Genomic DNA, 16,893 nt, shown 5'->3' on the forward strand with positions numbered 1-16,893 from the left:
ACATTTAAAAAAAAAAAAAAAAAAAAAAAAAAAAAAAAAAAGATAAAGATAAATATGTCTCTTTCCTCACTCGGTCATATGGTGAAACACAAATTGTCAAGTAGAAATGTTACGGCCCTAAGATGCTTAATTCACAAAGTTATATTGGTATCTTCGGAGATGCCGTGAGTCAAGAGATTATTATGCAGCAGTTAAAAAATGCACGATTCTAGTTGTGAAAGCGACTTGAATAACGGACCTAATAGGAAAAGTAAAGGAAAAGAACACATGAGAGAGACAACACAAGTGTGAACGTGATCGACAATGAAAAATTGCAAAATAGAACAGTATATTGCATACTTAAAGCTTCTACCAGTGGTGTAGTAATGGTTATTAAAAACTCGTATATATATATATATATATATATATATATATATATATACACGTATATTTGCGCGTTTGCGACTCTTGAAGGTTGTTGTTTGGTGCTACTGTATATCATTATAATTGCGACACAACACAACTCCTTAAATGAGAGGAATCGCCTAATTAGTAAGTTAAACAAGGGACTGAAATTTAGGACAAACTAAAATTACGTGAGTCAACATCGGGAGGTCCTAGGGGCATCAGACACGTCCAATCAATCAGTCAATGAGAGATTGCAACTTTTACTAGAGAACGTGAGAAAAGATAATGTTTAAATCCTTGGGCTTGATCAACTCATGGGTCAGTTGCTCTTTTTGGGCGGTTGTGGTGGCCCATGGGGTTAGGAGAGCGATCGATGGACATGACCTGCGACTGATGCCCCAATTGGGACCTTTTTTAAAATATATATATATATATATTTATTTATGAGTATAATTCGTTTTTAGAGATATGAATCCCAACCCAAGTTTTTATTACAATTACCGCGTTTAAAATTGATTTCGTTTTTATTTTTCACATTTTCAAGAAAGAAAAAATAAAAATGTTTTTAAAATGGTGTTTGGCACAATAAAGATAAAAAATGAAAATGAAAACGATTTTTTAGTTTAGTGTAAAATGAGAGAGAAATGAAAAATGACTTTTTTCATTTTTTTATTTTCGATTTCTCCTCTCTCAAGCAGAGAGAGAGAGAGAGAGAGAAAGAGAGACATTAATAGGTTTTATTACACTGAAAACAATCTCTTGATAACACTACCAAACGTATTTTTAAAAATGATTTTTGTTTGAGACTGAAAACGTTTTCATTTTCATTTTCATAAAAAAAAAACAAAATCATTTTAGAACGAGTTCCAAACGCGTCCAATATTTTTCTTATAAAAATTTAAATTTAACTTTTTGTGCCACAGTGTTTATTCTCACGTAAAATCACTTCCCAACTAAAATTAAAAACTCAAATTGACGAAACAAAAAAAGCCAAGTTTGACACTCAAATTAGTCGAACAAATGTATAAACGCGTAATAATTTGTTTAACACTCAATGTTTTTAATATGTTGTACAATTTTTTTAATAAAAATATTATAATTAAGCGTATTAAGTGCTTCACATACAAAGAACAATGTTACACAAAAATACAAAAAGTAATACATGTACCGCATTGATCCGGATGTTATATATAGTTTCATTATTATTTTTGCGCATGCTCCGGTTATGCCTTTCCAAGTGAGAGACATCTGGGATCTTGTCATTTCAATTCAACCCCACACTCTTACGACTTTTATTGTTCTAGCTTAATCCTAATCCTATCGTTCATGTATACCTATTGGAACTTTCGGTTTTTCTTGTCAATCCTGCTTTAACTACGCCAGGTTTTTCTGTTATTAGTACTGTGGGACTATGTTTGTTTTATAAAACCTCCAAATTAACCCTTGTTAAGGTATGCATCTTTAGGTGGCTAGCTAATTCTTATTGTTGCAATTATAATATTTGGCTTAATAGATCGTTTTGTTAGAAAATTCTTCCAAGGCATAAAGTCGAGAAATATGGACATGTGACATTATTATTTGTCTTTTGAATTCTCTTTACTAAGGATATGAGAAGACCGAGGTTTTTGCATGGGATTAACTTGACCATCACAAGAAACTGGATGCAATTATATGATATATGAGTTATGTTCATTTCACCGATTCAAGTTTTGCTACAGTAAACAAATTTTAAAAACAGTTACATCTAACTTTTTTACTACAGTAAAAGGCTCTCACATAAAATCACATCTTAACTCGAATTAAAAACTCAAATTACCGAACTAAACGGACCCTATTGTTGCGATCCATCATGATGGACAGTCAACTCATGTTATAGATAGAGGTAAAAAACGTAACATTAACGTTATAATTTTAACATTTATGTTATTGGACTAATAAAAAATATATTATACCTCTTCAACATCAATATCATATTCATTAATTGACATGTACATGTAGCACTTCTCACTTTTACGTATTTAGGTTGGATGCGTCGTCCATTCGAATATACCATAAAAAAGCACGCGCGTATATATATATATATATATATATATATATATATATATATATATATATTTAATTTGGAATTCATCCCGATCAATAATCAAGAAATTAAGATCACGATGTGATTATAGTTTAGTATGACTCGTGTTATAAAATAGATTTGTGATCCATTTATACTACAAAATACAAGTAGTCATAAATGAAGAATTAAAAAAAAAAAAAAGGAAAAAGGAAAAAGCACTAAGAACATGCCATTAATATTGCCTTGTATTTGGTCTTTATCATATATGTTAATGTTCTTTTTCGTCTGCTTAAGTTAATTGATATACATATTTGTTTTATAGTCAGAAGACAAAAAGGTGAAAATTCCAAATATCATAATCCATCCGTGTCATGCAAAATTATTTTCTTTGTATAGGAGGACGTACCAATCACATGGGTAAACAACCCCTTTTGTGGGTCTAAGAGATTAGGCATCTGCTAGGTTACTGTTTTGGACAAGGACAATGTTATGATGGAGAGGAACATGAAATTCACCAGCAACAGAAACAGATGGTTAAAAAAATTTACACATAGTTGGAGAAGTCAACATATTTACAGTAGTGCCACCTTTATACATTGTCCTTTTTTAATGTGTGTAAAAGTTGTGGCCTTGGCCTTGGCCTTAGGGAACAAAGCTTTTAAAAAAAGGAGATTGAATGGCAGGGTTAGAAAAATGAATCATTTGTAGGTCTTTATTTTTAATGGTTAGATATGTATTAAAAACGGCTTGTTTTATATATATTTTTTTTTATTTTAACGTGATTTTGATTGAATTTTACGTTAAAAAACACACACAATTTAATAGAAGGCTCTACCGCCGCGAAAGAACCAAAAATAATAATAATAAAATATTCCCACATCCATTATTTTTTATTTTATTTTAACGTGATTTTGATCGAATTTTCCGTTAAAAAACACACACAATTTAATAGAAGGCTCTACCGCGAAAGAACCAAAAATAATAATAATAAAATATTCCCACATCCATTATCACCTTTTCTTTTGGTTCACACTTTGGACCTAATACAATGCACGAACGCAAATGATGAACCCCAAATGTTGAATAAGATTTATGCATGTTTCCTGGGACATGTGCCCTTTACATTAACCTTGGTGAAAACTAAATCTAAAGCATGGGATCTTGGTGAACATTGATCGTCAATGTCTTCTGCTTTCAAGTTCTCATGAACATAACAGGACAAAACGCTTTTTCTTTTTAGTGCAAACATATGGAATCAGAAACATACTTTGCAACTTACCAACCAGTCAGACGGAAAAAATGTTGCGTGGTACTAACTATAACAGAACCCTTTTGGGGGTTCACCAAATTAGTGGTGGTGGTAGCTAGTAAACTAGCTCTTTCTAATATATATAACTACATAATGCCTAAAGATTATGCAAGATTGTAGGTGGTAAAAATTAAAGTTTGTGTGAACATCTCATCATTCAACGACAATTGAGCTAATCTAGCTTTGATGATATATTTCATCATGTACGATTGAACATTATATATATATTATATATATATATAGAGAGAGAGAGAGAGAGTGAGAGAGAGAGAGAGACAATATTAATTAAGCTATTCAGACACATAAAAACAAAGTAATTCATGTCCTGTCGACCCTTTGTAAATCCCAATCAGACAAGAAAGTTAACAAAGTTGACAAATGTAGTCGTTAGTCTAAACATGATAAATATATTTAACTGATAACAAATGCTCTAAGGCGCGACAAAAACAAAGATTATAATCAACAGAAACAAATAGCCCTTGCCACCTTTTTATTTTATTTTTTTTATATATAACCATATAGACCCTTTCTAAGTACAAAGCTCCTTTATTATCCTCTATATGTACACAAGAAGAAGAAAAAAAAAATTAACATTCTACCTAGCAAGGACTTCTCAATCAAAATCATCATACATGAAAAACAGCACCGACCAATAACATGATATGAAGCAAAGAAAGTTATAGTTTTTTTACAAGTACGTAGACCAAGACCTATCCTTAATACAGGAATATATCCAATTATACCATATTTATACTAATCTACGTACGTATACAAGGAGAAACCCTAACCAGCTTACATATTACCTCCACCTCCTCTCTGGTCTCCACATGGATCATGGTCAGTACTCCATGGACAAGCAAAATACAAGCCTCCAGAGTTTTGACCAAAATGGTGAGAAGAGCCACCCATATTATTATTGTTCCTCCTCTCAGATTGAGAAGGCGGCATTTCATGATTGCACGCATAACGCATTAGATCAGCATTTGTTGCGTCCAGTTCCTTTTGGAGGCGGATCACCTGCCTTTGGAGGACTGAGATGGCGCCGACGCAGCCGTAGACCGGATCCTTCATCCGCGCCTCCGCCTCATAGGCTAGAGAGTTCACGGCGTCCTCTCTTTGGTGAGGAAGAACCTCATTGAGGAGTTTGCTGACGTTGCTCGCCCCGAAAATCTTGTGAACGTTTGCGAATTTCTGCGGCTCCTCGGGCGGGAAATACGGGGCGAAAATGCAATCCGGCATGCATTTTCTCCTCAAGAACTTGCAGGCGGCGCAGGGAGAGTTTGAGTAACTTGATGAAGCCATATCTGATATTGATCTGCTAAACCAAAAGAGAGTACTAATTGATCACTAGTACTCATGAAAACAGCAACTAATTATTCTTTTTTATTTATAATAATTGGAAATTGTATTATTTAATTCATATTTGTGCTTTCCATATTGATCACAGAAAACAAGCAAGTTTGAAAAAACACATACAGACACCATAAATATTTTAAACTAAGACGATTGTTTAGAACTACAGAACTAGGGTTTATACCAACCACTACTTTCTTTCATGTGCTGAAAAAAAAAACAAAACAAACAAAGTCACCGCTTAGCTTCTTTATTTTCAACATACGTTTACTTTTTTGGCCTGACAAAGCTGTTTTTCTTGAAGTTGAATACTGCTGATCATTTACACGAATATTATATATCATACTTATATAAGGATTAATTCTCCCAAAACCCTACAACAATTTCTTTTCATGTTATAATATATAGTATTCCCCAGTACTTATTAACTAAAGATCAGTATATACACGAGTTTTCTATCTCTGCATTCATATACTAATAATTCTCTTGAATTTGGCTAATTAGATAGGATAATTATTTTAACTTTCAATTTAATTCTTTGATAGCCCCGATAAGGTATCAATAATCCTTAACTCTACTCTCGATCTCCAGATATTTCCTCCTCCAAATTGGGATCACCTGAAAATGGCTTCTTGATTAATCTTGATCAGTTAATTAACATAATAAAAGTGCTTATTATAATACTTTAACAAATCCTGTATATCTCTCAAGACCAGATTATTTGCCAGTGTTTTTACACACAAACTTCTTTAATTGAAAGCGCATCTGTTAATCAGAAGCAGCCAGTGTCCTGTATATGGAACGTCCCGACAACCTAAAACGAAGCAGTTTTATATAACTTTCGAGAGAAAAACACAATAAGGTAGTAAAAGCACTGATAATATTAAAGACAGAAATATTGTTTTTGGTGCTCAAAGAGAAAAATATTGTTACCCCTTAATATACTTTCCCTTAATTTCACCTAGATTGGCTTGATGAAATAATATATGTGTATATAATCAGACGAAAAATAGAGCAAATTAATACAGTTACCTTTTTCTTCCTTAATTTGTCTGAACTCTTTCAAGATCTGTAATTTCCCAAGGAAAAAAAAGAAGAGAGAGAGAGAGAGAGATTTAGTCAATGAAAAGATAGAGACGATTCCTTGGATTTTACTGTTGGAATATGCAAGAGACGTGATTGAAAGAGGCCAGAAAACCCTAGCTAGCTAGTTTTTTCAGGTTTGAATAACACAGCAAAAGGAAAGAAGACCCCGAAAACACTGTGACAAAAAGGTAAAATTATAAGGGAGATATAGGAGAAAGAAGCGGAGAGGCAAAGAGCATTTTTTTCGTCAGTGATGAGAGGGGGGAATGGAAAGCAAAAGACACGCCACAAGTGTGTAATAAATTATGGGCTGCAAGGAAAAAAATTGATGAGTATGACACTGCCTTTATAATAATGTCAAACACTGTTCAATAACTTGCATTGGCTAATTAACCGGAGACTTGCCGCAACCACTCTAGTACTTTGTACCCATGTCATATCAAGTGACGCAAATGTGTTTAAAAACGTATATATATATATATACATATACATATATATGCATATTATAGAAAATGAAATACATATGTATATTATTTTTCACACGTATATTTAACACATTTTTTTAACAAATTAATGAAGTAAGATGGTACACTTTTTCTGTGAGTGCTTCAAATTAATCATGTCTACAAATAATTTAAGACTTGTTCATTTTACTGATTTAAATTTTTAATTTTAAGTTTTTACAGTAAAAAATTCTCAAAAAATGTCACATCTAACTTTTTCTGTTACAGTGAAAATCTCTCAGAAAATGTCACATCTCAATTTAAATTAAAAATTTAAATTCGTAAAGTGAACGAGTCTTTAGTTTTTCATCTTAATTAAATATCGAGCAAAACAAAGCGTTTGCCGAAATAAATAATATAGATGTTGTAGTACTGCTGATAACTGAGATTCTGCATATATAAGCAATGGTAGCTTTCTCAGTCCCTAAAAAGCACGTACATACGCACGTACGTATAGATATATATCTTATAGTATTTTTTTTCATATAAATTTAAAAATAATTTTTTTTGTTATAATGTTTTTTCTTTACGTACACAATTCAAGTTACGATTTGAATTGTGCAAATGAACACATTTTAAGAAAAATAAAATTGATGTATTTTGACATTTTAAAAAGAAGAAAAAAAAAAAGAGTACTTGTATAGTGTGCTCAATCCTCCCTAGTATTGGCTACTAGTATATGAATATAATATATAGCTGTATGCGCACACAGTAATCAAACTAAAACTGAATAGAAAATATAATATGTACACAGATATATATTGTATTGCAGTACATGATGACTTTTTTGGTGTGACAAAAGTTCTCACGGCGGTTCTATATATATCCAAAAAAAAAAAGGGGGGTTCTAATCACGGTGTTTTTCTTTTTATAACATAAATTTTATATGAAAGTTTTCTGCCATATATAACTTCTGTCGATTTTGTATATATATATATATATATATATTGATATGATTTGATCATATCTAAAATTTAGAAACATTGAAATATCAACATTATGATGAATATTCGAATGGTTGAGGATGCATGGTCAGCTCAGCTATATATAGCCCTGAGAGTCTGAACATTTGGTTACTGTTGGGTTCCATTATTGATCAGGTGGATGAGGAAAGCTCTGAAATGTTTTACTATTGTGTTTCTCTATTATTGAGTTTCAGCACCGCAATAGTAGTAGTACTTTTGGTGTAGATTACTTTCTGTATGGACATTGGACATGTTTACAGAGAACAAAAGATTGGCCTGATCAAATAATAATGACCTATACCTAATAAATGTCTGGTCCGGGTTGTTCCATTTTTTCACTTATCATTTTCCTCTTTATTAATTATTCTTGTCAGAAGCTTGTCAGAGGCCGACAACTTGAACGTAGAGCCGTATATCTCACCAATTGCCCAAACATAAACTTGAGAAAAATGTTTAGGGGCACACCGGTTCTAAGCAGTGGGCTCCTTTTTTATTAACGGATGGTATTGACTATTGGTAGTATCTAAGGCTCCGTTTATTTTATCGATTGAAATTTTATTATAATAATTATTTTTTAAAAACAGTCACATTTAATTTTTTAGAACATAAACTTGAGAAAAATGTTTAGGGGCACACCGGTTCTAAGCAGTGGGCCTTGTTTTTTTTATTAACGGATGGTATTGACTATCAGTAGTATCTAAGGTTTCATTTATTTTATCGATTGAAGTTTTGTTATAATAAAAAGCTCTTAAAAACAGTAATATTTAACTTTTTTTACTACAGTAAAAAGTTCTTACATAAAATCACATCTCAACTTGAATTAAAAACTCGAATCAGCGAACTAAACAGGCCTTAACAGTATTACTTTAAATTTAGTATATTTGGTAGGAGAGAGAGATAAAAGGGAAAGTAATAATCTCTTATTTTAGGAGAGGGGGAAAGGGAGGAGAAGTGGAGGGAGCATCTCTTCACTTATGAAAGGATTTATAGTCTATACAATCTACCCATTAAATATTTAAAAATACCATTTTATTTTAAAAAAAAATTATTATAGAATTGATAAAAAGAAAAATTTAGTAATTAAACAAACATTCATTCATCCTTTCAACTCTATATCCATCATACCACAACATGAAGAATTACTATAATCATCTTTATCATTTTTATTCTCTATCCATTCAACTTTATATCCATCTAACTCTCTTTATCATTCTTACTATTCATCCCTCTAACTAAACAGACCCTTAAGAGCACCCTTATCATCCTTCCGCTACTTATATTATATAAAATTAGTCTCGTTAAGTGTTTAAGTAAGACCCACCATTATTTTTCTAAACTTAAAAGAGTTTGGCCATGTTGTAATATAGTTGATTGGCAACATCATAGTTGACAAGAAAAATGATAAAACAAATTAAGGTTGTGCACATTTAACGATATGGTGATGAACTTTTTATTTCATTAATGTGACGTTTGTTTTAAGAGTTATGCTTGATTTAGACTTATAGTTCTTGGTTCTGCTACAATATTTTTCTCTTATAAAAAATTTGAATTTCAAATATCAAAATCATGAACCATAATTTTGAATTCATGAACCAAACGTCACCTAAAACGGTTAAGTATAGAATATGAGGGACTATAACCTTTCAGATATACATATATGGAGAGACAAATTAAATATAACAATATGATTATCAATATCATAAGTAGAGAAGACATACCTTGATCATGGGAAAATTCTTGAAGAAATCAGAAAACTACAGGACGGCTCGGAGGAAAAACCATAATAGTATACCTTACCATCTGTTTAAGGTATATATCAATAGAATCCCATTTGTGTATTGTAGGTGAAGAGAGGATCAATTTTCTGATTGCGTTAAATCTCAACCCTTCATAATTGAGAGATTGTTATTTATCTAGTTGACCCATAGATATCGTATCCATTAAATCATTAAATAGTGCATTAAATAAAATTGAATGAAAAATATCCTTAATTACACACGGGAATACTAATGGAAATTCATCAACTATAAAAAATACAACCTAATTTCTTTAGTTAAATTTAAGGGACTTTCTCTTGTATGCCAACATACTGTTGAATCTGCATAAAAATAAGTAAAAGACGAAATTAAAGTACGTAGATTCAACGATTAGGAAAACCTGACCTACTACTACATTAAGAGTACAAGAGAATCTCCCTAAACTCAAATAGAATTGCCCATTTAGAGAATGAATAATCAATTTTTTATTTTTTATTTACATTTATAAAAAGAAGCTTGGATCAGATAAAAAATATCGGACGCGTTTGGAACTCGTTTCAAAATTATTTTGTTTTTTGTATGAAAATGAAAATGAAAACGTTTTCAATCTCATTTTTAAAAATGCGTTCGATAATTTTATCAAGATATTGTTTTCAGTATAAAAAAAACTCATTAATGTCTATGTCTCTTTCTCTATGCTCGAGAGAGGAAAAAATGAAAACAAAAAATAAAAAATGACTAAAAGTCGTTTTTCATTTTTCTCTCATTTTACACTAAACTAAAAAATCGTTTTCATTTATATTTTTTGTCTTTATTACGCCAAATGCCGTTTTGAAAATATTTTCATTTTTTTTTCTTGAAAAACAAAAACAGAATCAATTCCGATTGTCAGTCACTATTTTTTTTTTTATCTATTAGTGAGATTAATCCCAATATATGAGAATGAAAATTCACTTGTTAGTTGATTTGATACATAACTTGGAGATTAGTCCTACTGTTCTTCTAATATAGTTACTCTTCATCCACTGGATGCCATGTAGAATATGAATAGACAAGTTTGGTCGAACCTATTAGATAAGAACTCGTTTAAAGATTGAAGCCTTATAGAGGATAACATACGAAAAATCAACAATTGTATACTTGTTCAAAAAGATGAGAAAATTATTGCTTCCGGTTTTTAAGAAAAATTGGCGTATCTTGATATTTTGAGGAAAAAAATTGACCAATATTTTGGGGAACAAAAAGTTATGCTGCCCGCTTAGAGCTCTTGGGGGAAGAAATTAAATAAAAAATAAAAAATAAAAATTACAACGAGGCTGTTGCTTTATTGTTTTATGCCTTTTTTTTATTAGTTTCTTTATTTTCTTTAGCCTGTTATTTTCAAAACTCAAGTCACACCGCAAATTTTATTGCTATTTATCTCATAAAAATTTAAATTCATTTTTTATGTTACTATTTTTTTTTTTACATACACAATTTAAGTTATTAATTTGAGTTGTAAAATAAACATACTCTTAGGCTTTTATTTTTAATATTGGTAAACTTTTTCCTTTTTCTTTTTAATAAAGTTTTTTTGCTTATTTAGAAAAACTTTATTCTACTACTACTCGGAAAAACTAATAATATTATTGCTCGTGGAATATTTAACAATGTTGTTATTATTCTTTCCACTTTCGTAGAATTTCCAACATTCTTAACAGTATTGAACATTTGAGAGCATAATAAATGACACTCCGCAATTGAAGGCTTTTTAAATTAAAGATTTTTCTTGCAGTGCTTTGAATTAAGAACAAAAGTTATCAAATGGAATATGTCTTTGTAGCTAGATATGTACACAATCGGGCTCATGGCCTATTTCTTGTTTTCTTTTTTGTTCGATTCTCTGTTAATTGGGTGTTTTATTTAGGGGTGAAAAAAAAAAAAAAAAGGAGAAAAAGAAGCAGAAGAAGAACAAATGCAAATCACCATATAGATTGTTCAACGATTTTTTTTTTTTTTTTTTGAAAATAAATGTTCAACGATATTATATGATATATAGCAGTCATGAATAGCTTTATGCCTTGCTCTCTCTCTCTCTCTCTCTTCCCTACTTGCTTTATATACCTTATTCAATGATACTTAAGAAGTACCTAAACAAAATCTCATTTGATTTTGCCGAAAAGCCAGAAAGTTGTAAAGACTACCCTACTTATAGAGGAGAATATTTTCCCCCTAATTAACTTTGGTGGATTCTTGATGAATTGAACCAGAAGATCCACTATTAATCAATTGTGAAGCTTTAATGAAAAAGAAAAAAAAAAATTGATATGAATTGCAAGAAAGTATGCTTTCGGCTATGATTTTATTCTCATTATTGTATAATTATTTTTATTACAAATGCTCCTCTAATTACAAACAACTAACTGTTCGTAATTCTTACATCAGTTCCACATGACATGATATTCATCTCAAGTATACCCTTTATAAAATTTTTCCACCAATTAATAATGGGAGTAGTAATAGTTTATTCAAAAGCCCATAATAAGTCGGTGCAGTATATGATTGCAAAGTATAGTGTACTATATATATATATTGATGAACTGATCATGATTAGAGAGTTCTTTAGATCTCTTCATGATTAAAATGAATGAATGAATGATTAAAAAAAAACAAAAAACAAAAACTTCATGTTTATGCCGACAGTGGTTGCAAACACATGTCATTTAGCTCAATGTTTTATGTCATAGAATAATGTAGGTGGAAAATTAGATTAAATTGGGGATCGGAACCGCCTTCCTTTTTGGATATTGTATTACTGTACTAACCATGATAGAGTTTCCGAATTAAGAAAAAACTAGTGTGGAAAGCTACATATAATTCATTATAGCACGCGTCCCTATCTACATGACTACAACACAACTAATTATGAAACATATATATATATATATTATTATTGGGAAAACAACACATGCAAAACTGACCCAACACACTATAAGAGTCAAACTTGACCCAAAAAGTTAACCTATTAGGTCTTGAATCCTGTCATGTATATAAATCACACCACATTCTCGTTCACTTTTCATGTGGAACAACACACACATACACTTTTCTCAACAATCTCTCCCTCGTGTGTGTGTTCACTGAGCTCCCCCTCGAACTAAAATTTCTAGTAGCTAGCAGATCCAAGCATCACACTCCAAACACGAGCCAACTCAAGCATGAGAAAGAGAGCCGAAACCATATACCAAATGCTCCACCATCCGCGCACCTACGGGAACACCAACTCTCCATGGGAGGCAACGTAGGAACTACAACCGAGTGTGATCGCTTGATTCATACAAACCATCGGCTCTGATACCACTTATTGGGAAGACACCACATGTGAAACTGACCCAACACACTTCATGAGCTAAACTTGACCTAAAAGATTAACCTATTAGATCTTAAATTCTGCCATGTATATAAACCATACTACATTCTCATACACTTTTCATGTGAAATAACACACATACACTTTTCTCAACATATATAAATATCTTAGCTCCCAAGGAAACCAGTTCAGTAAATGTAACATTCTCATTCGCCTGTGTAGTATCGTTTGTATGTTTATATAACATCCATTTTGTCTAAATATAATACTCAACAAAATGTAATCTATTATTATATTACATTATAAGTTGCTTTAATATTATCAGGTTACACTACAAAGTTATAAATTCATATGAAAAATGTTTCACCTGATTAACTATACAGCTACCAGACTTAAAATATCATGCCTATATACATACAAATCATATTATAAATAGTCTCCCTTATTGCTCCCATTATGGGCAGACACCAAAGGAAAAAAAAATGAAAAAGAAAAAGAAAAACACTATATAGTAGTAGTACCGATTCCACTAATCAATCGGGACTTTTCCTAGCTAGCTGCATGCGCAAGAGGATTCTTAATTGGATTGCATTAGATTGTTGATGAAAAGCTGAAAAAGGAACAAACGGAAGTTAATAGATTGTTCTACTTAAGTATGGCTCTAATGATTAGATGGACAATTATTGGTTGATATTGGAAGTCCGACGAATTATTAATATTCACATATTTTTAATCTGATCGAGGATTCGTTCTCTGATTCGAATCATAGTTCATAATTCGTTATAGTATTTTCTCTAAAAAAAATACACATAAATTAAAAATAATTCTAATCTCATTTTAATTCATGAACCAAACGAACTAACACACTCAACTAATCAGTGTTGTTAGAATATATATATATATATATATATATACTTATGATACTATATACACACTTATGGTATAATACACACACATAGATATGTATGTATGTATATTTATGGATAAAGTAATTAATATATTCCCATCAATCATCATTGCCATCAATCCATTCCCTCAACTTGTCTATACTGAACTACAGGTTCCTTAACACAATGAACGAAGTCAGATCCAAAAAAAAAAACAAAAGAAAAAAAAAGAACAATAACAACAATCATATTGAACAATGAATAGTGGTGGAACTTTGGGCCGTTGGGCCTGTCTGAATTTTTCAAGCTCTGTGGGTAGGCCCATGTGCCGGCCCATCTAAAGTAGTATTTCGGGTTCGGGCAGCCTGAATTTGGGCACCTCGCCGGAGCCCGCCGCCAACTACCGTCCGCTGGAGTTTTTTTAAAATTTTTCTGCCCAAGCCTGATTTGCCCGAATGCCCAACCCGCCGGACTGCCCGAAAATCCCAAAAAAGGGTCAAATTTTTGACCGTTGGTGCCCGACCCAAAATAAGCTTGAAAACTTGAATTTTGCCCGAATGCCCGACATGCCCGAGCTGCCCGAATGCCCGAAAACCCGTCCAACAGCTAGTTTTCCGACCGTTGCCGCCCGAACCTAAAGTAGCCGTTGCACCCCGAATTTTTTGAAAAAAAAAATCAAGTTTTTAACCCAAAAATTTCCCTATAAATACCCCTCATCCCCCACACATTTTTCTCACTCAAACTCTCTCAATGCCTCTCACTTTCTCTCAATCTCTCTCAATCTCTCAAATCTCTATCACAATTTTTCTAAAAACTATCACATTATCCTAAAGCTCTCTCTCTTAAATTGCTCTTATTTTTTTATAATGGATCCTTTTGGTTATAGTGGTATTCCCGTTGATGCCCAACACAACGTGGAAGAAGGGCAATTTCCCACTAATGAATTTGTTACGCAAGAATCTACTAATCCGAGCCCTGCTGGACGTACTGGAGGTCATGGTCGGAATGGTGGTGGGCGTGGAGAAGCAGTGACGACGAGTGCCAGTGCGACTGCGTCTGCAAGTGTTGCAACCTCTAGGAGGAAATGCAAGCGTACCTCGACAGTTTGGGATCACTTCGACATAATTGAAGAGATCGACAATGAAGGTAACACTAAACATATAGCTCAGTGTAAATATTATTTATCTAACTTACAAGATGACACTATTCACGGCACCACACACTTGAGAAGACACTCTGAAAAGTGTCTTCAAAAGCTTAGCCAATTCGGCGGATCCGAACTCTGTCAAACACAATTATCTTTTGATCGCGCAACCGGTAGTTTAACCACTTGGAAATACGATCCGCATGTAGATCATATGGAAGTTGCACGAATGATAGCTGCTTTAGATCAACCACTTAGTTTTGCAGAGCATCCTAATTGGCAAAGATATATTAAGGTTGTACATAATCCTAATGCACAGTTCACTTCAAAAACTACTCTTAGGAAAGATTTATTAAAATTATTTAAAAAAGAAAAAGAAGCATTAATAAACCTTTTACACTCGACTAGTGGGTGCGTTGCGTTAACGGCAGATATTTGGTCTGCCGTTGCCAATAAAGATTATTTAGCTATAACCGGACATTACTTTAAATGATTTAATTTAGATAAGAGAATATTAAGTTTTAAATATGTTCTAGGATCACAAAGTGCGGATTTAATATATAATATCATTTTAAATGTAATTGATGAATTTAGATTAAGAGATAAAGTAATGGCTATAACATTAGATAATGCTAGTGTCAATACAAAAACAATTGAGTTCTTTGAAAATGATTTAAGTTTATTCGGTGACGGTACAATTTTCCACCAACGTTGTGCATGTTACGTAATTAATTTAATTGTTAAATCTGGTTTAAAAGAAATGTAATCACATTAAAAGAATTAGAGATAGCCTTGCATGGATTCAAAGTAGTAACCAAAGACAAGAATATTGGTTTAGGTTCTTACAAGTATTAAATATACATCATAGCGCATTAGCGTTAGATATGCCTATAAGATGGAACTCAACTTACATAATGCTTCAATAATGCATCCCTTGTAAGGATGCTATAACAAACTATATGTGTGCAAAAGTATGAGTAAATCATATAGACGCATATGATTGGCAAATTGCCGAAGTTTTGTATCAATTTTTAGGTAGGTTTCATGAAGTGACTCTAAAACTTAGTGGGACATATTATCCAACATCACCTTTAGCTTTAGGAGAACTTTTACGAATTAGCATTTTATTTAGCGAATATAGGGATGACCCAATCTTAGCAGTTCCTATCCATTCAATGAAAAAGAAATTTATAAAATATTAGTCTAAGTTGCATTTGTTTTATGGTTTAGGTACTATTTTTTATCCTAGATTAAAATTAGAAGGTTTAGAAAGTGGTTTAGATAACTTAGGTGAATTTTTAGGCATCAATTGTTCGGACCAATATCCAATAATAAAGAAAAAAAATTTCCAATCTATAGTAAATATGAGATTAGGTTTAGAGTACTAGCTCCTAGAATACAGGAACCGCAACAACAAGACGAAAATGCGCATTCATTCTTGAATATTTTTGAGTTGAAGAAGAAGACAACTCAAACAGAAGCTGTGAGTGAATCTTCTTCAACAAGTGGCAGTGGTAGTGGCGGCAGCAGCTTCAACGAGCTTATGGCGTACCTCAGTGAAGGCTTAAGAGTCGACTGTACGGCGGAATCGTTTGACTTAGTTCAATGGTGGAAGGCACGGGCATTAACTTGGCCAATCTTAACTCGATTGGCAATGGATATATTTTCGATCTCAGTCTCCACTATTTCATCCGAACAAGCCTTCAGTACGACAGGAAGAATACTTAAGGAACGCCAGAATGCATTGCAAAGGGATATTATTGAAGCCTTAGTTTGCATTAAGGATTGGGATCGGGCCGATCAACGTCTACAGGATACAATTTCGCCGGCAAGCCAAGAATGGATCGATGAATTTAATCGATTAACATTTAATTTTGAAGACGATACTTCAGCTTCAAATTAAATTGTAAATTTATAATTTGCAAATATGTATTTACTTTTGACATTGTATTTGTAATTGTATAACTTTGTAAGTTTGTAAAATTTGTAATTCGTCACAAAATGATTGCACTCTTTTTTCCTTGCCAAGTTTTTATCCTAATTAGATTTTTCTTGGTAAGGTTTTTAACGAGGCAATCATGAATTATG

At 32.2% G+C, this 16,893-nt stretch overlaps 1 protein-coding gene across 1 annotated transcript; it reads right to left on the minus strand.

Moving 5' to 3' along the window:
* Nucleotides 1–4,310: 4,310 nt before the first annotated feature.
* On the minus strand, nt 4,311–5,104 carry LOC21403448 (LOB domain-containing protein 25). The gene has a single exon (XM_010110517.2). It carries the CDS (start codon nt 5,061–5,063, stop codon nt 4,554–4,556), a length of 510 nt encoding a protein of 169 aa, XP_010108819.1. The 5' UTR covers nt 5,064–5,104; the 3' UTR covers nt 4,311–4,553.
* Nucleotides 5,105–16,893: the final 11,789 nt, after the last annotated feature.

Source organism: Morus notabilis, unplaced genomic scaffold (assembly GCF_000414095.1).
Source record: "Morus notabilis unplaced genomic scaffold, ASM41409v2 Scaffold39, whole genome shotgun sequence".
Lineage (NCBI taxonomy): Eukaryota > Viridiplantae > Streptophyta > Magnoliopsida > Rosales > Moraceae > Morus > Morus notabilis.

Excerpts from the sequence above, each read along its gene's own strand:
- LOC21403448 (XM_010110517.2), bottom strand. The coding sequence starts at position 5,063 with ATGGCTTCATCAAGTTACTCAAACTCTCCCTGCGCCGCCTGCAAGTTC.